Source organism: Phyllosticta capitalensis, assembly GCF_038381095.1.
Source record: "Phyllosticta capitalensis strain CBS 128856 chromosome Unknown BKA78scaffold_6, whole genome shotgun sequence".
NCBI lineage: Eukaryota > Fungi > Ascomycota > Dothideomycetes > Botryosphaeriales > Phyllostictaceae > Phyllosticta > Phyllosticta capitalensis.
Genome location: NW_027117444.1, coordinates 310,776 through 331,902, shown reverse-complemented (window position 1 = coordinate 331,902; position 21,127 = coordinate 310,776). Strand labels below are relative to the sequence as shown.

The 21,127-nt window shown below is 56.6% G+C and overlaps 6 protein-coding genes across 6 annotated transcripts; 2 read left to right on the top strand and 4 right to left on the bottom strand.

Annotated features, from left to right (window-relative positions):
• Positions 1-186: 186 nt before the first annotated feature.
• BKA78DRAFT_144813 (uncharacterized protein) lies at positions 187-1,161 on the top strand. The gene has a single exon (XM_066882851.1). The coding sequence runs from the start codon at positions 278-280 to the stop codon at positions 797-799; it is 522 nt and encodes a 173-aa protein (XP_066743102.1). The 5' UTR covers positions 187-277; the 3' UTR covers positions 800-1,161.
• Positions 1,161-2,111, top strand: BKA78DRAFT_144797 (uncharacterized protein). The gene has a single exon (XM_066882850.1). It carries the CDS (start codon positions 1,523-1,525, stop codon positions 2,078-2,080), a length of 558 nt encoding a protein of 185 aa, XP_066743101.1. The 5' UTR covers positions 1,161-1,522; the 3' UTR covers positions 2,081-2,111.
• Positions 2,024-3,226, bottom strand: BKA78DRAFT_144826 (uncharacterized protein). Its single transcript, XM_066882852.1, has one exon. The coding sequence runs from the start codon at positions 2,804-2,806 to the stop codon at positions 2,144-2,146; it is 663 nt and encodes a 220-aa protein (XP_066743100.1). The 5' UTR covers positions 2,807-3,226; the 3' UTR covers positions 2,024-2,143.
• Positions 3,227-3,488: 262 nt separating this feature from the next.
• Positions 3,489-6,537, bottom strand: BKA78DRAFT_252660 (plasma membrane ATPase 2; the record flags this gene model as incomplete). Its single annotated transcript, XM_066884755.1, has 2 exons — positions 3,489-6,067; positions 6,144-6,537. The coding sequence occupies 2 exons, from the start codon at positions 6,535-6,537 to the stop codon at positions 3,489-3,491; spliced, it is 2,973 nt and encodes a 990-aa protein (XP_066743099.1).
• Positions 6,538-7,961: 1,424 nt separating this feature from the next.
• BKA78DRAFT_144762 (uncharacterized protein) lies at positions 7,962-9,023 on the bottom strand. The gene has a single exon (XM_066882849.1). It carries the CDS (start codon positions 8,662-8,664, stop codon positions 8,044-8,046), a length of 621 nt encoding a protein of 206 aa, XP_066743098.1. The 5' UTR covers positions 8,665-9,023; the 3' UTR covers positions 7,962-8,043.
• Positions 9,024-19,178: 10,155 nt separating this feature from the next.
• Positions 19,179-20,556, bottom strand: BKA78DRAFT_371023 (uncharacterized protein; the record flags this gene model as incomplete). The annotated part of the gene is made up of 3 exons (XM_066892697.1): positions 20,400-20,556; positions 20,180-20,353; positions 19,179-20,126 (listed from the first exon to the last, which is right to left on the bottom strand). The coding sequence occupies exons 1-3, from the start codon at positions 20,463-20,465 to the stop codon at positions 19,179-19,181; spliced, it is 1,188 nt and encodes a 395-aa protein (XP_066743097.1). The 5' UTR covers positions 20,466-20,556.
• Between the last annotated feature and the right edge of the window lie 571 nt (positions 20,557-21,127).

Here is a 21,127-nt window from a genome sequence, read left to right as displayed (position 1 = left end):
CGTCCACGGGGGCAAAGGGGAGTGTGCTCCCAGGATAGGTAGTCTTTTGCTTTGTGGAAAGGGCAAAAAAGGAGAGGGAGAGATGATGTACGGCGGACTTCGGAAGACGACTGCAACTGGGAGATCGATGACTTGGGGGGGTCAGGACCGGGGAAAACGATAACTAGACGCATCCAAAGAGAGACGACGAGAAAAAAGATGATGTTCAGACGGCGGGGAAGCAAGATGTAGGACTCACTCTATTGCAAAGCAAAGGCATAACAAGCCCGCAGGGTGCATGCATGACTGCGAGAAGAACAGACCCAACAACGACCGACTGACTGTGAAAGACGTAGAGAAAAGCAGCAACGAAGAAAAGGTACGACGCATCTCGCCTTGGCTAGTGACCTACCTGCCCACTCCCTCACCATACCCCCCTTCCTGCCACCCCCTTTTCTTTTTAACCTTTGGGCGGGTGTTCCTGATCCACTCCACTACTCACCATTACAAGCCTCCACGTCCCCGCAAACAAAATCCCGTTCTCTCAACTTTCTCGAATGCATCATCGGGACAAGCTTTCCTCTTGCTCCATCCATTTCCCTCTCCACTACTGCTGGAGACGACGCACGACCAACCGTCTGCACCATTCCCAAGCTCTTTTTTACAAATCCCACTCCTCAAAGCACCCGCTCACTACATACGCGTGGCACTGTGCAGCAAAAGAGACCACGCAATGCCAGACCTACCTATTTTCACCGACCCGCGACGGATGTGGGGTGAAGTGGGTGGCCAAACAAGGCAAGCCGACAGAAGTTGGTGATGGCCGACCTACCGCATGTGTCATCTACTCCATGGCCCATTTCGCTATCCAAACGCATGGACACGGTGCCAGAAGGGTGCATGTTCAACCGGGGCATGGTTCAACTCGTTGCGCAATAACCACGCGTGGCAACCAGCAGCACCATTACTCAAGTTCAGATATCCAACCGGCCAAAGAGCTAGCTGTGTGCTGGATTATACCGTAGCAGTGGCGACATGGAGTTTGCTCGAGAAAGGTCGCTCGAGGGGCCAGCACGCGAGCACACAGCGTTGACCATCATCCGCGCTCGTTCTTCACGCTGGCAGACGGAAATCGAGCGCCATGAGCCCTGTGCTGCATGCATGCAGCGATTGCGCAAGACGAAATAGGCGGCGGTGTTGCTCGCGTCTTGTGCGGTGTGAACAATCAACAGAGAATCTGTACGGTGGACAGGTAGCCTGGCAAGTAGGTGAGCACACGACACTTGCCAGCCTTTTCTCTTCGTCCACCTCCACCACGAACGCGCGCAACGAGGCCACTGGCCACCGCCTGCTCACTAGGCAGGTTTGCCACGCTGCCGCCGGGACAGCTTCTTGACCGCTTGCTGGCCGCTGAAGGAACCCACTCACTCCGGAAAGAGTTCAAAGATACGCTGACCGCCCGCAAAGACTGAATGCAAAGTGTCCATGCTCGCGCTGGGTCCGTCGGCGTCGTGGGGAAGGATTTGGACGTGTTTGCTGTTGTATGCAGGGACCTTTTCGGCTCAAAGATAGGGATACCGTGCTCGTTGAAGCGGCAGATGGACGATGGATGACAGCCGGATGGGAAATGGCAGTGTTATGGACAGCAGAGCATGTGATGGTGAATGACAACTCCGGGCCTTCCTCACCACCACCTACAGCTGTCCCATCGCCCAAAAGGCGGCTTGCGGCTCTGCGGCTCTCTCGACTGATTTGCAACAGTTCACCCACCTTTGCAGCATCGATCAGCGCCGCTCCAAGAACACGTCCCACCATCCCCTCGAGTCATGGGCCCCAGCGAACACCACCAGCTATGAGCGCCGATCCAGCCAGCACGAACCGAACAGGTCAAGAGCGGTGGGGCCGCTCTGCGCCTCCCCCTGAAAATCAATACCGAGCGGCGGCGAACAACGACAATCTTGGTGGGGGCTTTTTCCACAGTCGAGGATGGAAGGCGGTGATTGGAGGTTGGTGGATTTTGGCGTTTGGATACGTGGTCGTATTATTTCGGCGCGGCTGTTCATCATCGACGTCGTGGAGGATGATGGTGTGGCGGAAATGAGATGCAGAGAGATGAGGGATGACGATGATGACACTGTGTCTGCCTTTGCTGGTCCTGTTGTTGTCAGCCAATTTCGGATTGCCAATTGAAGTCTCGGTTTAGTGACGAAAGGCAATCACTCGCCATCGCGTCCGTCTCTTCGCTTCGTTTTCGCAGAGGTTTTTCGCATTGCCAGCCAGCACGCGATGCACGGCTCACGCAACACGCACGCGACCAGAGCAACAAGCCCATCGTCAAGCAGCAGCAGCAGCCGGCAGGAAGTCGAGTCGGTCGCCCACAAGCATCATCCATCGACTCCACGCGACTCCATGCGAGCGAGCGACAACAGGCCGGTGGTGTTGAGTGTGTTCGGTGCAGCATCCGCCAACCGCACCGTAGCGTTCCACTTGCAGTGCGTGCGCCGCGTTGTGCAATTTCATGGGTTGTGCCGGTGTCCGACAAGCAGTCCAGCAGCCGCCATGGACATGGAGAGGTAGGCGCGCGCGTGCGGAAACATGCCGGGCGTGCTCTGCACAAAAACGCGCCGCCATGGTCGTGCGAATGTGCGTCTGCCGGTCTGTGTGCCACTAGGCGTGGGGAAATCGAGGCGGACGGGAAAAAATTGATTGATGGACCAGCAGAAATGCCGTGTCGTGTGCCGAGGCATGATGGAAAAGTAGTGGTGAGCGAGGCGACGGGAGCGCAGAGGTCATGGACCCAGCGTGCCCGTCGGTGTTGTCTGGCCATGCAGTCGGTGAGGAAGGAAGAGACGAAACGCAACCGCAATCGGCGGGCGTCGACAGCGGGATAAGCACACCAGACCAAGCCTTTGGGTCGGAAGCCGAGTCGAAAGGAAAGAGGCAAGCGAAGGCCAAGGGAAACGGCATCCAATTTTCATCTTGCGTGCCGCCGGACGATATGCGTGTGCGAGATTTTCTTGTCGTTGCGAGTCCTTGTCCGAGTAATTATAGCAGGAGAGCAAGGCCGATTGCGGGAGGGGGTGCGCTTGGCTCGTCGACGCTGTCGCTGTTGCTGTCGATGTCGCCGCTGTGCCAAAGTCAGTGTTGTGTTCGACTGGTTCCCAACGCTCAAGGCGGAACGCTCAAGACCGAAAGAGACCAAACTCAAACAAATTGAAATGCTTCAAAGACGCTTCAAAGGAAAATAGGCACAATTGCTTTTTGAACACTTTTCGTTGAATTCATTACCTCTGTAGTGGTATTAAGGTCTATCGTCTATACTAACGCGGAGGTAGTATCGCGGGCAAAGGAAAAGAAATGAAAGCAAGAGAGTAAAAACCCAAGTCTCTTGTCTGAAAAAACCCATCAATCATCCAAGCGCCTGCGTCCTTCAAGCTGTACTTTTATGTAATCGAAGTCTTGAGAGGACCGGTGGGACACATGATCGTGCAATTAATCCGTCAACTCGTCTACTCCTCCTCCTCCTCGGAAGCCTTCTCGACGACCGAGTAGCTGTTCTTGCCCTCGGGGGTGATCGAGTGCTCGATGGCAAGCTTGCTGATGCGGCCGATGATGTTCTCGAGGCGCTCGTTCTTGTGGCTGCGGTTCTTGCGGCCAAGGTTGTTGAGCCAAGGAATGCGGTTGAGGAGGAAGTAGACAATGGCGATGATGATGGTGACACCGATCGAGTAGCACCAGACGACGACAACGGTGACGACGTCGGTCCAGCCGTCGAGGCGCTGGTTGAAGGGAGTGGGAGGGCTGGTGATTTGGGGCTTGCCAGACAACCATCCGAAGATACAGAAGATGGTAGCCAGGGCATCAACACCGAAGATGGCGCCAACGAGCTGCCACGAGGGCCAGGTCTTGCCACCACGGGTAACGAAGATGAGCCAGTTCTCAGTGAGGGAGACCTCGAGGAAGAGGATTTCCTGGACGGAACCAAAGTTCTGGACGATACCACCGTTGCTGAGGAACATGGAGCCACGGATGATCCAGGTACCGGCAGCAAGCAAGATACCGAGGATGACGGAGATGATCCAGATCTTGGGGAGCTGCCACTCGACGGGACGCTCGTCAGAGAAGGCGTTGTCGTAGGCGACGGCGACGGTGGCCAAATCGGCGAACAGGGCAATGAAGACGATGAGCTCGACACGGATGGTCTCGTTGATGATGATCATGGAGGTGACGAGGTAAAGCTCAAGGTGGAGACAGAGAGCGATACGGTACTGGATGTAGGCCTTCATGCGGTTGAAAATCTGGCGGGAGATCTTGATGGCAAGGACGATGGTGGAGAGACCGGGGGCAAGGAAGACAATGTCGGCGGCAGCCTGGGCAGCCTCGGTGGAACCCTCGACAGCGATACCGCAGTCAGCCTTCTTGAGAGAGGGAGCGTCGTTGACACCGTCACCAGTCATGGCAGTCAAGTGACCACGCTGCTGGAGCATCTCGACGACCTGGTACTTGTGCTCGGGGAAGACCTCAGCGAAACCGTCAGCAGCCTCAACGAGGTCGTACTGCATGGAGCCGGTAAGACCGCCGTGGATGAGCTTCTCAGAGTTGTAGACCTTGGTACCGAGAGCAAGCATCTTGCAAGTCTCCTTGGCAATGGCAATGGCGTCACCAGTAAGCATCTTGACGGGGACACCAAGGTTCTGGGCCTCGAGGATGGTCTGGGCAGTGTCCTCACGGGGAGGGTCGAACATGGAGAGGAGACCAAGCAGGATCCAGTCACCGTCGTTCTTCTGGTAAGCAACACCGAGGGAACGGAAACCACGGCGGGCGAACTCGGTGGCCTTGTCGCGGTACAGGTCGGCGACCTCCTTGGAGCAGTTGGCGAGGTTGACAATGGCCTTGGGGGCACCCTTGGCGCAGACGTACTTGTCGCCGTTGAGCCAGCAGACGGAGGTGATGCGCTTGGAGACGGGGTCGAAAGGAGTGAACTTCTCGGTCCTCCAGGGCTGCTGGAGAATCTCACGAGCCTTGGGGTAGCGCTTGAGCGAGAGAATGGTGACCTTGTCAATGGGGTCGAGCGACTTGATGTTGTGGGACGAAGCGAGAGCAGCGCAGGCCATCATCCAGTTGACATCCTGGCCCTCGGCGACGTAGGGCTCGCGGAGAGAGAGCTGGTTGGCAGTGAGGGTACCGGTCTTGTCGGAGCAGAGGACATCGACACCAGCAAGCGACTCAATGGCAGTGAGCTTCTGGACAATGGCCTTCTCCTCGGCAAGGTAGGCGGCACCGACAGCGAGGGTGGTGGTGGTAACGACGGGAAGACCGACGGGGACACCGACGATCAGGAGAATGAGGGCGTAGTGCAGCAAGTTGATGGAGCTGTTCTCGGGAGTCGCAATCTTGAGGTGACGGAAGAAGCCACCAATCCAAGAGACGAGGATGAAGAAGACGACGAGAACCAGGAGCGACGTTCCAATGGAGTCCATGATGGCCTTGAAGTGACCAGAGTCCTTGGCGCCAGCAACGAGAGTAGCAGTGCGACCGACGAAGGAGAACTTGGCAGAGGTCAGGGCAACACCGTAAGCCTTGCCGCGCTTGCAGCCAGTGGTGTAGTAGCAGACATCGCCCATGAACTTGTCGACAGCGAGCGATTCACCAGTGATGGCAGACTGGTCGCAAGCAACGAGAGGCTGGCCGAAACGGTGGGTCTTGTCCTGCTCGTCCTCTTCCTCCTCCTCGCCCTCGGGGTCGTCCTCCTTGAACTTGTCCGAGTCACGGAGCTCCTTGTAGCGCTCGAAGTCCTGGGGAGTGGAGTAGTCGCAGATGAGACGCATGTCGGCGGGAACGGTCTGGCCTTCCTCGAGGACGACAATGTCACCGGGAACGATTTCACGGGCGAGGATGTTTTGCTCACGGCCATCGCGGACGACGGTGGCGCGCATGGCAATGTCACCCTTGAGCGAAGCGACGACGTCGGCGGCCTGCTTCTCCTGGTACCAACCGACAATGGCGTTGAGCAGCAGAATACCGCAGATGACACCAAGGTCGACCCAGTCACGGAGACCGGCGGCGAGCAGAACAGCCAATTCCATAGCTGCGATGGACGTTAGCGGTCACGTGCCAGGAACGGGACGAAGCGCCCAAGGAAGATGGTTGGAGCAGGGACTTACTGTAGAGGACGGGACCCTGGAAGAAACCAAGGAACTTCAGGAACAAGTTCTCCTTCTCGGTGGTGATTTCGTTCCAACCAAAGCGCTTGCGGCGGGACTGGACATCGGCGTCGCCAATGCCCTGGTTGATGTCGGCCTCGAGCCAGGCAGGAGGAACGATGCCAGTCTCAGCGGCACCGGTGCCCTTGGAGGAGCGCCAGAAGGCGTACCAGGGCTTCTTGGCGGCGACGGCACCTTCACCGTCGGCCTCCTCGGCCTCGGCGGCCTTGGGGTCGCGGTAGGTGGTGATGAACTTTTGGAGGGCGGCGTACTCGTCGAGGCCTTCGTACTCATCGGCGTGGTTGCCGGCGAGCTCGGGCTCGCCCTTTTCGATGTCCTTTGATTTTTTACCCATTGTGTCGGAGGTGGTGTGGGAGTGTGTGGTGGGTGAGGTTCGGAAAGAGTGAAGGAAGGAGGAAAAGTTTTATAGAAGAGGGATGCTCTTGTTGATCGATTGACCAACAGACGCAATGTTGGGGGGAGGGAGCTTGACGGCGCCTGGGGCAACCCACTGCACACTTGTCGCTCGATCTGGACACGAGGGGACGAACAAGAGTGTAGAAGGGAACGCAGGTGGTGGGCGGGACGAGGGCGCCTTTATGAGAAGGCTGTTGATGGCACAGTGTTGAGCACAGAGCACCGGAGAAGCGGCGAGCCCACGGTAGCGGCGTCTCGGGAGTCCCCTGGCAACGCGCCAGTGACGTTTAAGCCGAGCAGAGGACGAGTGCCGTGCGTTCCGCCTCGAGTCTGACTGACCGTGACCTGGGCTTCAGGCCAAAGCGAACGAGGGCCGCGCGATTTTTTGGTCGCCGCCGCTTGACCTGTGCCTGCGCCTGTGCCTGTGCCTTTGCTGTTGTTGCATCAGGAGCCGTGGGGTTCGGAGATGAATGCTCGTGGGCCGATAAGCGACGGCTTGGGTTGTAGCTACAAGGAAAACAAACGTCAGCCGCCGCATGTTTCCATGTTTCGTTTTGTAAAATTTCAATTTTGACCGATTCTTGGAGTCTCAATCTCTCTCTCTCTCTCTCTTCCATCCTCTCGTCCTCACACTCCAGCCGTCCTCTTGACCGCTCCACGCACGCGTCCCGCCCTCCGCACCGACAACCTTGGGCTGGAGCTCTCCACTAGCGAGGAACGTAGCGTCTGCCAGTCTGTGTGCGCACAACTGGCAGCGGTGGGCGCCTTGCTCTGCATCCTCTCCGCCTGTGCTCTGCATTCCTACTCGCTGTCCGATCTCCGCAGCGTCTGCTCTCTACTCTCTGCGCAGAATCCGCCCTGCGTCACGACAGCTTAGCAAACCTCTGACGTTTGATTCTACATATCGTCTCGATTAGACTGGCAAACGGCTGGCGGCGTGGATCTGCAGGGTGCTGGGGCGGGCGGCCGAGCAGCGGTGGAGCGCCTGGAGATGAAAACAGTGGAGAGGGCTCTAGCCTCTGGAGACTGAGAGATGTTGTCCTACGCGGTGCCTGAGGATGCCTGCCGTGGCCCTACCCGAAACTGAGGTGAGCGGCAGGCAGGGCAGCGTGCAGAGTGACGGCGGCGGCGCGGCGGCGTGCTGTCCGTAGCAATCCTCACATAGCAATTGTTGGTCTGACGTGGGCGTTGATTGTCCCAAGTGATGGATCGATGTGCACTGGTCTCCGGGCGGCCCGTCGGCCACGCCGTCTTGGGAAGGTGTCGCCCCCAATCAGAGGCGCCCGTTGCCGTTCCATGCAGCCTTCGATGCATCCGCTGAGATATGACCGGCTGACAGCAATTATTGACTTTTTGCTGTCTGCTAGGCTTCGGCCGACCTGCCACTGCTTATGAAAAATCGGTCGGTCTTCATCGTGTCTCGGACACCACTAACCATCAGGCGCTACAGCCTGTCTTGATGAAACAGAAAATTCCTCTCGTCTGTCGCCTCCTTGCTGCCAAACGTATCGGCCCGTCTGCAGCCTTCCTCTCTACAGAGAATAATACCACAACCCCAAAGCGAGTGCGGCGTGTGTGCATGCCACCTTTCCCGATGCGTCGTCAACGCTCGTCTGTCGCTCTTCATTCCACCATGCCAGCTGCGCGGCCTATCCCCCGTGTTACTCAAGCCGGAATACGGTCTCATCTGCCCGTGTCCAGTGCAATCTCGCCCCTCCTCAATGCTCCTCGCCTCTCCGCATTTGGGCATCCTGCCCCGACCGGCCGACGCCCTTTTGCCCCGGATTTTTGCATGAGACAAGCAGGGCCGAGCACAACAGTCTGGAGTAATCACCTTCACTTCTGTGGGAGGCCGACTTTGGTCACTGCTACCTCCTGACGGGCTCGGCGGCGGCGGCGCGCTGACTGCTGCCGTGACCAAGCTCCTCCTCACTATGCGCCGATGAACATGTCGGCCATATGCCAATTCTTGCATTATTATTTGACCGCCTGCCAAGTCGCTCCTCTTTTCTTGCATCATACACGCCAATCTGGGGGAAAGACATGTCATCATCCTGTCCTCCATCCCAAAGGATGACCGTCGTAACGAAACAAAAAGGAACCAATGTCCGCCCACCAGCGCGCCGCTAGTCAGGACAGTAGTGAATCCTCTTCTCGGCCCGTTATGCGGCTGCCAGCCTCGACTTTTTTGCAAAGACGCGCCCTCTGATTTGCTGCTCTGCTCCACCGCAAATGCGCATATGGGAACTTATTCCCGTTGCAGGACCACCCTTTCCTCTCCCCCGCGTGGGGTATTCCGTATGCCGCAAGTGGATGCTCCGCGAAAGCAGTCGCTGTTGCTGGTGGCAAATCGTCTCCCTTTCTCTCTGTCGTGTTGTCTGTCTGCGTGAATCCTCTCCCCCCAAGGCCGGCCGGCCAAGACCGCCACCACGCACCAGATTCACCTCGTCCCAGCCGGTACTCGAGCTGATCTCCCGCGCCCAGTCAAACAATCGTCAAGCCCTCTGACTAACGACAAGAGATGCCCTTGTGCGTGGTTGACACCACCGACTCGAGCAGCTGCTGCCTCTTGGCAAGGGCAGCCTTGGATCACCTTCGGTCTCCGGTGGCTGGTCACGTCTCGCAACCATATGTTGGGGGCAAAGCTCAAACAGAGTTAGGTATTGGGGTCACGGTTGCACCGTAACCGCAACTTTCTCTCGGCACTCCTACGCGCGCTTGGGGACTGGGGGGGCACAGCGGACACGGCGCATTATGCGGAAAGTGCAATCAACCGCAGAGAAATGAGGCCAAGAGCCGCGTCGACAGTTCGACACCATTGGCATGCTGGTATTTTTGGACGCTTGACTTGCTTGCTGCTGTCTTTTTGGCCAAATGCCAATGCCACGATAATTAATCCCGCGTTCGCCAACCACCCCTCTCTCTGCCTCATGACCAGCCCCAACCACCTCGCTGCATGCACGTCACCACGACGAGAAGAGGCTTCATTTCCAAACTAACCCAACCGCCGGCCAAGCAATTGGGTGTCCCTCCTTTTGCTCCTTCATCAGGACGATGACGAGGAAGAGCAACAGAGGTGTAGTCGTCGACGACCTGTTGTGGCCCTCCCGGCTTCAACCCTGCCTACAATCCGCCACAGCACAGCACACAGACACCGCCACAGGAGCAGCCCCCTGGCCGACTCACTACCCCAGCAGCCAAACAAACGACACTAGAGCTAACTGACTACTCGAACCATCGGCCGTACCGCAGTAGCTAGGGGTTGGTTGGGTTTGGGATGGCAGCGGACCGGACCGCGCCGCCACGCACCATGCTCTGCTCTCCCAGGTCGCGGGATCCGGGGGGAGGCAAGCAGGGGGGGACAGATGCCAGTCATCAGGCAGTCTCTTGCCTGGCGGTGGCAGTGTTGCTGGCCGTCCCGTCTACCCGTCAGGCAAGGGTGGGTGGTTTAGGGTTCTTTGTGATATGCCATGCCGCCGCCGACGGGCGTAAGGCTGAGAGGGCTCGAGGGCGGGCATGCGTAGATGAGGCATTTACGGTAGGTAGGTGATGGTGGTGGGCGGTAGGCATGGCGGCGACATGGTGGTCGTCACCAACAAGGTAGGAGGGCCTTTCTGCCACTACTCTTCCGTTCTCTTGCGGACACGCGTTGGCGTTGTCATTATTGTCGTGGCGTCAGTCAGTCGGTCTGCCAGTCTCAGTTGTTTCTTTCCACCTGTTTGATTCCTCTCCCACACCGCACACAATCTCTTCAACCGCCTTCCATGTTTGGAAAGCAGGCATGCGGGTGGGGGTGTTGTTCAGGGGGATTTTCGTCGCCACCTACCTGCCGGCCGTCTTCGATCCAGACGTTCGCCGTTGGAACTGTGGATGCGTGGTTCCCACACCCCCTGTTTTGGCTTCTCCACAGAAGATGTACCATCCGATGGTACCTGTCGATGCGTTGGTGGCGAATCAGATGCACAGATCACGACCACCGACCATCAACGACACTCGAACCACGGTTCCAACAAATTGTTGCAGATGAGCACCACAGCCTCTGGCCAGCAGAGGCCGCAATGCTGCCACCTGGATGATTGCGGGCTTCTACCGGTGTTCGGTGGCTTTCGATGGTGAGAATGATGACGACGTGGGTGGCTAATTGCTCCATGCAGGCGCCAGAGTAGGTACCTGGGTACCTACAGGACTGCATCAGATGTCCAAGCTCTTCTGAGTGTAGCTGAACACCCATCTCGCCCGGCATTCATCCCCGCCATCCTTGCTTCTAGAAGGAATCTTTAGAGTTCTAACCGGCGTTGCGGTGCGGTGCTGACGGACAAGTCTCGGACATCATCAGTCAGCTGTAACCACCACCGGCCATACATACCGCCCGGCTGCCTGGACAAGGCATGAATTGACAACCTACGCAAAAGCCGCGCCGCAGCCAGGTACTCTCAGGCATTCGACCGTACGGCAAAAAGGCAGGGTCAGGGTGCCTTCAGTGATGTGGTCCAAGGAAGACGGGAATGTGTGTGATCGGTTCCAGCGGATAGGGCTGAGCGATTTTCTGGAGACGCGCCGCCACCACGCATGCCCTTTTTGCCGCATGGCCCGTCACAGCCGATTGTCATTTTTTCCGTTGATGACGGGAATAATGCCGTCGTCCCGTCCTTGTGCAGTCTTACTCACGTGGCGGATTGCCGCGTTGGGAAGTTGGGGGAGTTGTGGTCGTCAAAGGCGGATGGCAACGGGTTCATGCGCGGGGAGAAGCGAAACAACGAACGGAACGGCAAAACGGCTGCTAGTTGAACGGTAGACAGACGGGAACGACGGCACGACCGAGACGGGTACCTGGAACGGTGACATGGTTGGCAGCAGCGAGCGTTTATGCGCCGCTTGTTGAGGGCTTCGTTTCTGGTCCGCTTGGTTGACGATGGCATGACGGGACGGGAGCTAAGTGGATAGTGTGCCGCGCTAACTACGACGTCTCTCTGCCAGCTACTACTTACCAGGCTCTTTGCCTCCTGTGCTGAACTATTGTCTCTTCATTTTTCCTCGAGATGCCTAATCGAGCACCGTCTTCCTCTGGCGCTGCCTCCACGCTTCTGGCCTACCTCGGCAGGCACGATGCCATGCTAAACGCACGCTCGCCGCCGCACGCTGACCACCCATTGTCGTCTCCCTACCTTACTCGCTGGGAATAACGAACGAACCTGCCGCGCCGCGCCGCCTCGCCTCACGCCGCACAGTCGGAGGAATTCACCGGTTGGCGGTAATGAAAGCAACGGGAACAAGCCGTTGGGGAAAATGCCTCGAAACAAAGCACGATAACCAGGGCAATAATGCAGCCCCATCCCCTCCTCTTCTCCGTTATTGAAGGAATCAAGAGTCGCAAAAAAATGCCGCTATCTTGGCCGCGGTAGCAGCGCATCATCACAAGCACTGAACCGATACAGCACACGCATCGCATCGCATTTGCATGTTGCAGCTTATCGCATCAACATCGCATCGCCGTCGGATCCGAGCCTGGAGCGAACGTGAACCTTCGAACCATGGCGACCACACCTAACACCACCTGCTTTGCTGGCCTATACTGCGATTGCGTCTTTTGGATGGGAGAATAGGAGCAAGAATCATCCGGAACATGTCCGCGCTGCGCCGAAGGCTGCCGAGATATCTACACCTGTGGACGATGGGCGTCTCGCACAGCTGTAGATGGGTAGGTACATACGTATGTGGTGTTTTGTCTGGGGGCCAAAGGACGACGTCAACCACCTCTAGATCCAGCCCGGTCTCCCCCTTTCGTGAGGATGGATCTGACTCGGCACGTCGAATCGGCAGTCGCCCAATCTGCCGCATCATCGGCGACAAGATGCAGGACTCCAGGAAGCAAGTCGACATGTCGAAAGCAACGCAAGCCTGTCAGCCAACCACCTCCTACGCGCCTACATGCGCCGGACACGAATGCGCAAGGCAAATGTAATGCAATGCAATACGTACCCTGCGCGCCATGGTGAGGGAATAAGCAAGGGCGGCATTGAACAGTCAGCCGCCGACGTCAGGGCACAGGCACGTAGGAACCGCGCTTCTGGAAGGGCAAGGTCGGCACGCGACCAAGAATTTGGTGGCTTCATCAATGGCGGATGCCGCGGACGCGTCGTGGTCCTCTCATCAATATCGCGTCTTCTTGACCAGAGAGAGAAGAGCGTCAAGGAGAATCCACAACGTCCCGACTCGACGTGCGGTTAGAGGCCAGGCGGGCAGACAGGCATATTCCCAGCGCCCGATACGGGGACCAGGTTCACGCGGGAGCCGCCGCTCTGCGCCATTTTCTTCGGCATCGGGCTGCCGTCCTGGTCGTCGTGCGTCCGAGGAGTGCTCAGGCACCCAGGCCGTGAATCTTGCACTCCTACGGCCGCACCTTGCCCACCAACCGCGCAACCAACGACTCGACTCTGGCTGTTTTTGACATGAGACGGGGCGCTTGTCGTGAGATGAGATGAGGAGCAACGGTTTTATTCGCGCCATGTCAAGCGCTTCTCCTTTCTCCCTCAATTCCTCTTCGTCTTCCCTTGCCGCTCAATCATGATCAAGAATCCGGTCCATCGCCCAACCCAACAAGAGGCGTCCCGTCCTCGCGACGTCTTTTCCGCTTCTCTTCCTCCGCCTCCTCCACAACTCTCATCGCGTCGCTTCGCGCTTCCATCGGTCTGTTTCACATGCGCCGTTTGCGCCAATGAAAACTTTTTCAAGCGCGCGAGGAGCCACCACCGCCCGTCGCCGTTGAGCGTAGGTCCCTGGTCTTTTTAGGGCTCCCTGGCATGCCTGCCTTGCGTGGGGTAGCAGAGCAAAAAAGCGTTGAAGTCGCCGCTACCGCTTGCCTGTTTGTTGTGGGGTGTTGTTGGCCACCTGAAGCCTTCGGTACGCTGCCCGGCTTGCCTTTTTTTGAACTGGCCGCGACCGAGTGGACGGCGCGCGCGCGCGGGATGATGGCGCGCCTGGTTTTTTTTCCCCCCTCGTCGTGTCTCTGATTTCTTCATGCTTTGTTTCACGTTGCCGTTGGCTTTCCTGTTTGCTCGTTGTTTCTCATCTCTTCGCGATTCCGCGCTCGATCAATCGGCACGAGTCACTTTTCCTTCCTCGGAACAATCAACAAATGCCTCATCATTCAGCTGGCTACATACAAAAAAGAAGAAAAGACTCTCGCCACCTCATCCGCCCTTCTCCCGCCATATCGCCAGCTTTTCCGCGGTGGTCGTCGGCTCTGCTCCGCTCCGCTCGCTGCTCGGATGCACGTTTCGCACAATTTTCCCAAGGGTCTCCCTGATCTCTGCCGTGCCGACCCAAGCGCGACCCCGGCCGCCGCTGAATGGACCGGCTTGCGGTTGAGCGGTTGAGCGCTGTGGCCGGGCGGCCCGACCCTAACTACCCTTGCGTCGGTCGCGCTGTTGGGTCGGTGGTGGACGTTGGTTGACCGCTGCGCTGATGACCTGGTGAGTTGGTAGGCAGGTGGGTAGGCCCCGGCTGTGCTGCGCTAGAGCCGATGTCCGATTCGGGATGGGTTGGCGCGCGTCGTTTTCTCAGCAAGCAGTGGTAGCGACGGGGCCGGCGACGGTGGGTGAAAAGAGCGAATGAAGAGCTCTCCAAGAACGACCAGAGACGGAATTACGGGTGACTGCTTGTCTGGCCCGCTCGTCGACTCAAACGTCTACCACTCTACTGTTCTCGCACTCAAATGCGGTTGGAGGTACAACCATCTCAATTGCCCCAGCTGACCGGCCTCACAAGGGCAATGACGCAAACAGCAAAGAAACAGCGAGCAAGAAACACCAAGCTTCGAGGCCTCAGCCCTGCGCGAACAGGCTTGCGCCCAGCCGGCACTTCCGCCCTCCTTCATCTTCCAGCTCACCCACCTGGACCGCGAAGCCTCGTACGAACGACCGACCGAACGGCAAACTCCAAGGCACCACTGCCACCACCAACAACAACAGCACGAACACCCGAGTCCGAGTTCGAATTTGATTTCAAACGCGCGCGCGCGCGCGCAAGCTACGGGGCGCAGCTTCGCCAACCCAGCCCGGCCGGCCGCCGCTCGCGCCCGTTGACCCGTTGCCGTGGCCACGGTGCCTGCCCCCGGCTCAGGCTGCGGCGGTGATGGCGGCGCGCCCTCTGCTACTAGCCCGGCACCTACGAGGTGGTCAAAACCTTTGGCGATAGGTATTATTGGGAACGAAGTGCAATCATGTGGCTGGCTTTTTTGGAATTGTCTGGAATGAGCCGCGGACGGCGTCGTTTCGAACGCTGGTTGAGCTAGCTGGCTGGTTGGTGGCTAGGCTGAGCCAAACGAGCTGAAGAGGCGTGAGCGGCTGACCCGTCGAAACGACTATTTGCACCAGGCCAAGGCCGGACGCGATTGCAGTGGTTGAGGCCAAGCGCGCGGAGCGGCTGTTGGGGATGAGGTGAGTGCCCTGGGGAGGCTTTGGGGAGAAAGAGGTAAGTCCGGTGGTCTTGTCCTTGGCACGTTGCTTGGAGGTGCAGGCAGTGGTGGACATGAAGCTGTGCACACGAGGTAGGTGACGAGAGGACAAGAGCAGCCTGCGTGTCTGCCTATCGTGGCTCTATTTCCATCAGAAAGTCTTTCAGAGGAGACGGGAACTGGGTTGCATGCCAGTCTCGTCCTCGACCGGCATCGCACTCCGACAACTGCGCGCAAGCATCATGTTGTTTGAGCTTAAGCTCTGCCATGCCATGCTTCGCCATACAGTCTGTCTCAACAGAACGTAGTCGCGTCCACAAGTCTGGAACATCAATCAAGCCACTTCACAACAAATCAACCAGTAGTCCCTTCCTCTTTCACCATCATCACCTGACAACCTCAAACGGGCCGCCCATCTTCTTGTCTACGACCTCCTCCCTTTTCCTTTTCGTCCTGCGCTCGCCGCCAGACACAGCAGTCGCGTCGTCCCATCTTCCAAGCCTCTTGGCACGCGCCGATCAAAATCCCCTTGAGGCAAGTCCAAGTCCTTCTTCCATGCCAAGAAGGTCCCAGTACCCCGTCGTTCGCCTGCCCGCCAAGCGCCCGGCGTGTCGTTTCAACTCTTCCTCTCTCTTGGCGGTCTTGCTTTTGCGTCTACGTGTATCCGAGATGGGGCTTCCGAAGGCGGAAATTGGTGGTCGTGGTGATGCAGCGCTGGGCGGAAACCCGTGGCCACCGAGTACCGACTTCTTGGCGCCCAGGACGTTGTTCGGCGACATGCTGTGTGATACCATGTAGGGAGGTAGGTGGTGGGTGTCGGGTGGGCTAGGCGCCCGCCCAGACGGCCAAGGCCAAGAAGAGCGATTTGCGTCGTTTCGTTTCGTTTTGCGTCTTGCGTCGTCTTTGCGTGCTGCTCGTCTCTTGTCCAGTCCCTTCTCGTTTCGTTCCGTTTGGCCTGGGTTTCGTTTCGTCTCACTCTCGTGTGTACCTCGAGTCGTGGGTGCCACATCCTCATATCGCCTCGACTCCTGAACCTGATCCCCCTTTGCCCCGTTTGGTCGCTGTGCGTCGTCGACCACGTCAGCCAAGACGATGCTGTGCGAGAGCGGAAAAGGAAAGGGGGTGGTGGGTAGGGACTTAGGTATCCGCCCACGTGCGTCTGACGCTACTGTGCGCAGGGGGGAGCGGATGCAGCAGCGTGGAGTGATGCACGCACTGACTGCGCGATTCACTTTTGGAGATGGTTTGGAGGTGTGGGATTAGCGGGCGACATGCGGGAGGTTGATGAGAAGGGAGGACGGACGGGACGGGTCCTGGGTCTCAGGAGTAATCGCACACGTGCATTGTGCTTGTGTGCGTGTGTGGAGTCATCATGAGCCGGCCACTGATGGCTATCCAGGAGACAGGGGAGGGAGGCGGGCGTGGAGTAGTTGGAGTTTTGCCCATGTCCTGGCGACCCAGCTGTGTGGCCGGTAGACGGACGGATGACTGAGCCTGATACAGCGCTCTTTGTCCTTGCCGTGCGAGCTCTCTTGGGAAGATGAAATGGGCCTTTGTCGGGAGATACTTGTCCATCAGAGTCTCTACGGGAATGTTCTGACCACAATTGATTGTGGGAGCGAGCCTCCGCAGTAACAAACACTTTGCGGCCACATTACAGACAAGTCTAAGCCTGGGAATCACCATCATCGAATCAAATCCACAACATCACATGTCAGTACAAAGCTCGTCCTCATATTCAGACACTGATGATGTGTCCCTATTGATCGATACTCTGCAGAGTCCCTTGCGCAGAGAGTCAACGCAAAAGAGGGAGGCAAACCACAAGTGCGCTAAGGTCCAAGAGCTCTCAGGGTCGGGTTTTCAATCCGCCATGGCTGCGTCGCTGCGAGGGGGGTGGAGTATAGGAGTCGTCGTTTGCTGAGAAGCAGGAGGCTTTTATACCAATGCCGGCCAGTCAGTCAGTCAGGGGAGGAAACTACATGCCACATGACGACCGCATCATGTGGCCCCTTGATGCTGTTCCCGTCCCCCTATAAAACCTCTTCCCTCGCCGACAATCTGCTCCTGCAGTCCTCAGTCCAAAACCTTCGAGTTTCTCGTTACAAAGATCTCAAAGTCGTCGACTGTCCTTTGTCGTTGGCGTAGTAAACAAGGACAGACCCACTGTTTCCTTTTGGCCGCGGCCAAAATAACGCATCCAGGCTGTGGATTGCGGCAGTTGAAGATAAATCGGCATCAAAGCTGTGTGATGGAGATTATCGTGCTCGTATCACAAAGACGCCCGTCGCTTTTTCTCTACGATGGTGGCAGCGATGCAGACATTTGTCCTGCGGAGCCCCTGACGAAAAGAAAGTGAAGGAGTTCGACGCTGGTAGGAGGCGCAAGTCGAAGGCTTCCGTGGTGTCTGGAGCACCAGAGAGTGAATCCGCAATATCGTCCAAGGTGGAGTCACTGTAACGCAGCGGAAGCAGTGGAGTGTAGAAACAACTCACTGGGAGAAGTGCAAGGTTTTTATACCCAGACTGACCGACCATCAGCCAGCCAGTCAGTCGGCCGGTCAGGGGAGGAAGGTGGCACGCAGCACCTGCCAAACTCAACCTCCACCACGTGCCCAGGCAAGTGAGTCACGCGCCTTCCTTTTCTCAGTTGCCTGTAGCACGGTCGTCTTTCTTGGGTATAAAAGGAAGCTCCCTCTCTCCTCGATAGTCTTCTCGCCAGTCTGCATCTCGTTGACTTCTCACCAAAGCGAGAACAACACTTCACTTCGAAGCGTGCAATGAGTAAAACACCTTACTGTGTGGGGCGCTTGCACAACCATACCACGGACGTACTTGCGGCTTGGGAGGCCGTGGGCAAGCGGCGAAGGAGACGGGTGACTCAGAGGGTTGCTTCACGCGTTGAGCGATGATGATGGACCGCAGCAATTTGGGGAACAGACTGCCATCCGTCTTTTGCAACGATGATGAACATCAACATCACCGCTGAAAAGCACCCAAGGAGTCATCAGCAGCGAGCTGGATACATGAACAGAAGACGGAAAGAGTTGGCGAGGCAAGAGCAAGAGAAGGGCACAGTCAAGCTTCTGAAGTGAGGTGAAGAGGAAGGAGACCAGTCGATGGTGACATTACTGTTCTTGTTAGATCAGCAAGTGCTTGTTGGATGAGCGCAAAAAAGGAACGGGAGGTGAGGTTTTTATAGGCAAAGAGGTAAGATGTAGTCGATGCGACGGCTGGTCAGTGATCACGTTGCGCGGAGTATCAGCTGTCCAGATGAGGCTTTTGCGGAACTTGTGACTCCAACCAGCACCCGAGCTCCAACGTGTTTAGATCATGGTGGATTTCATGGGGACTGATGCTTGCTGGATTGCAAGGAGTCTTATAGGCAGACAAACACTGATGATCGATTGCTTAAAGAGATTAAGGATTGAACGATTGAACAACAATCGAGAGACCAATCGATGAGCAAAAGCTTGCAGAGTTTGAAAAGATCTAAGTCCCTTTCCTTCGATGAACAGATGCGCCAGAGGTTCCCTCTTGCGAATTTTGGCTCATCGATCGCGTGTAAAAGGGGTGTCTATCGTAAGCGATCGAGCTTTGAAAGGGAGACAAGGCCGACGAGTCTTGCACCACAGGGTCCTTGAAGAAAAGAGGGACCCCAGGGAGTGATCGGGAGGTCAAGATCATCAAGTGATCTGACTTTGAGCGTGCAGAGGTTGACGGCGGATTGCCATCGGTTTGTGAAAGCGTCAGGGGAAATGGGGATGGGATGATTGTCTTCTCCATGTCAATATGATATGGGTGCCATGGCTGTAAAATGACTGCACAATTGCTGACGATGGAAATGCGAGCTGCATTCGAGGCACACATGGAGCATTCGAGCAGCCTCTCCTTTGACTTGGAATTTCCTTGGAGACTCGATTTGGCTTCCAGATGACTTCGAAATGGTCACAAGCTGGAACAGAAGATGATTAGATTGAGGAATCCTAGATTTTGCATTCAACTGGTTGTGTTTGTGGCCTGGATGAATTTGCTCCAGAAGCTTCCCCTGATTTTTTGGTCACTCAACTGGTGAGCTTTTGGCCATCCTCGCGAGTCCTTCCAAGACTTGATTCCATCGTCCTTCTAGTGCTCCGAGCCCTTGTCCTCTTCGCGGCTGTCTTCTTCGTCTTCGTTCTCATCCTCATCCTGAAAGCCCATGTCCTGGAGGTCGCGGCTGACATGCGCTTCCAATCCAGCCCAGGAGTCCTTGTAGAACAGCATGCGTTCGTGCACTTCGAAGATCAGTTCGATTCCCGCCGGGATCAGCTTGATCAACGTGTAGGCTTTGGCAGTCCTATGTTCACGGATCAGCCTGTCTGCATTTTTGGTGGCCTGCTTGACAGCATCAGTGAGAATTGATATGGCGTTGTCTTCGGCGGCGACGAGTTTGCGGCACTTTTGGTTTTCGATGTACAGGCCTTGGAGCTCTTCTAGACGCTCGCCGAAGTCCGTCGTCTCCGCCCTGAAGTCATCTGCCTCGGCCATGGGTCCATTCTGAGGCTGTAAGTCTTGCTGCACTTCTGTGTTTCCGCCGAGGTTTGCTTGATGGCCCAACACTCTTCTGACGAGGTCATCTTTGAGCAGGTCCTTGACCACCTTCGCCGAGGTGTCCATCCTGTTCTTCACCCGCTCAATGAAACTCTTTCCCCTTTCCATTTTCTCATTGATGGACCAGCCGCGTTTGGAGGTAGTTTTGTCGTTGAGTACCCGCCTCATTGCTGCGAAGCTGCAATCGACCAGACGACGAAAGCCCTTGACAACCATCACTGGTCTAAGGTCATCCCCCATCTTGAAGGTTGCATTTGCGGTTCCGATTGCAGACATGAACTTCACGAGGTTCTCATCGTTTGACGCTTCGTTGACGCTTTGAATCTTTTCATTCATGGCGGCAATGGCCCTTTTGACATCCTCGGTCTTGGCCGCCACCTCAAACTTCGTCTGCTCAATGGCAAGATTTTCTTTGTCAATACAGACTTTGAGTTCGTTGCATTCTCTGTTGAGCTCAACTTCCCTCGCCCCGAGCTCATTCGCCTGTCAAAAAATTATCACATAGACTCCTTTGGCGTCGATTGAGAGGGCTTTACCTTCTGCTGGATTTTTGCGATCTTAGCAGCGATTTGAGAGTCAGCAACGTTGTGTTGCTGCTCAGAGTGAGAGGAGCCATCGCTCTCCTGCTTGACCATGATCTGAGAGCTTCCCTCGCCCTCCTGCTTGACCATAATCTGAGAGCTTTCATCACCCTCCTTCTTGATCTTGACCTGACTGGATCAGCAATAGCTTCGACTGTGTCATTCTGGATCTTACCTGCTTGCGGGGGCTGAACTCGAGCAGCACGTATGTGTCGTCTTCAGTGTGCTTTCGAGGCTCCATCTTGAGTGAAGCGGAGTGGAGGAAAGAGGAGATGGTTCCGAAGAGAAGAGAAGAGGGAGCAGAGGTGTTTATAAGCGAGCTTGGAGTCAGGGAGTGGAGGGAAAGAGCACTTGGTCCCAGAGAACAGGACGGCAAGAGCCAGGGGACGTACCTGCCTCCGCTTTCACTCAGCGCGTGAAGTGAATACTGCCGTCGATCTCGCCCCCGATCAAACGTGCCCGGAGTGAGGTGCACTGCCAAATTGGGACGTTGGTGGTAGACGAAAACGGACCAATCAGGACGAGTACTCATAACTTCAAACGTAGCAAGACACTTCACCTGTAAATCGACTTGATGGAAGGCGACGAATGCGATTCAACATGCCCGGAGTGAAGTACACTGCCTAATTGGGACTGCGATGGTAGACCAAACTGGACCAATCGGAAGGAGTATTTATAACTTCGGACGTAGTGAGACATCTCACTTGCGGTTTAGACTTGGGAGGACGACGACGAGGACTGATATCCAATGTGAAGTGAAGGGCACCAAATCGGGACATTGGTGGTAGACCAAAATGGACCAATCGGAAGGCGTATTTATAACTTCGAACATAGCAAGATGGACATCTCACCTGTAGAAGCGACTTTGAAGAAAAGCTCGAGTCAAGTGTGAATTCACCAAGT

Coding starts and splice junctions, on each gene's coding strand:
- BKA78DRAFT_144762 (XM_066882849.1), bottom strand. CDS start 8,664: ATGGAGGACAGGATGATGACATGTCTTTCCCCCAGATTGGCGTGTATG.
- BKA78DRAFT_144826 (XM_066882852.1), bottom strand. CDS start 2,806: ATGGCCAGACAACACCGACGGGCACGCTGGGTCCATGACCTCTGCGCT.
- BKA78DRAFT_144797 (XM_066882850.1), top strand. CDS start 1,523: ATGCAGGGACCTTTTCGGCTCAAAGATAGGGATACCGTGCTCGTTGAA.
- BKA78DRAFT_144813 (XM_066882851.1), top strand. CDS start 278: ATGCATGACTGCGAGAAGAACAGACCCAACAACGACCGACTGACTGTG.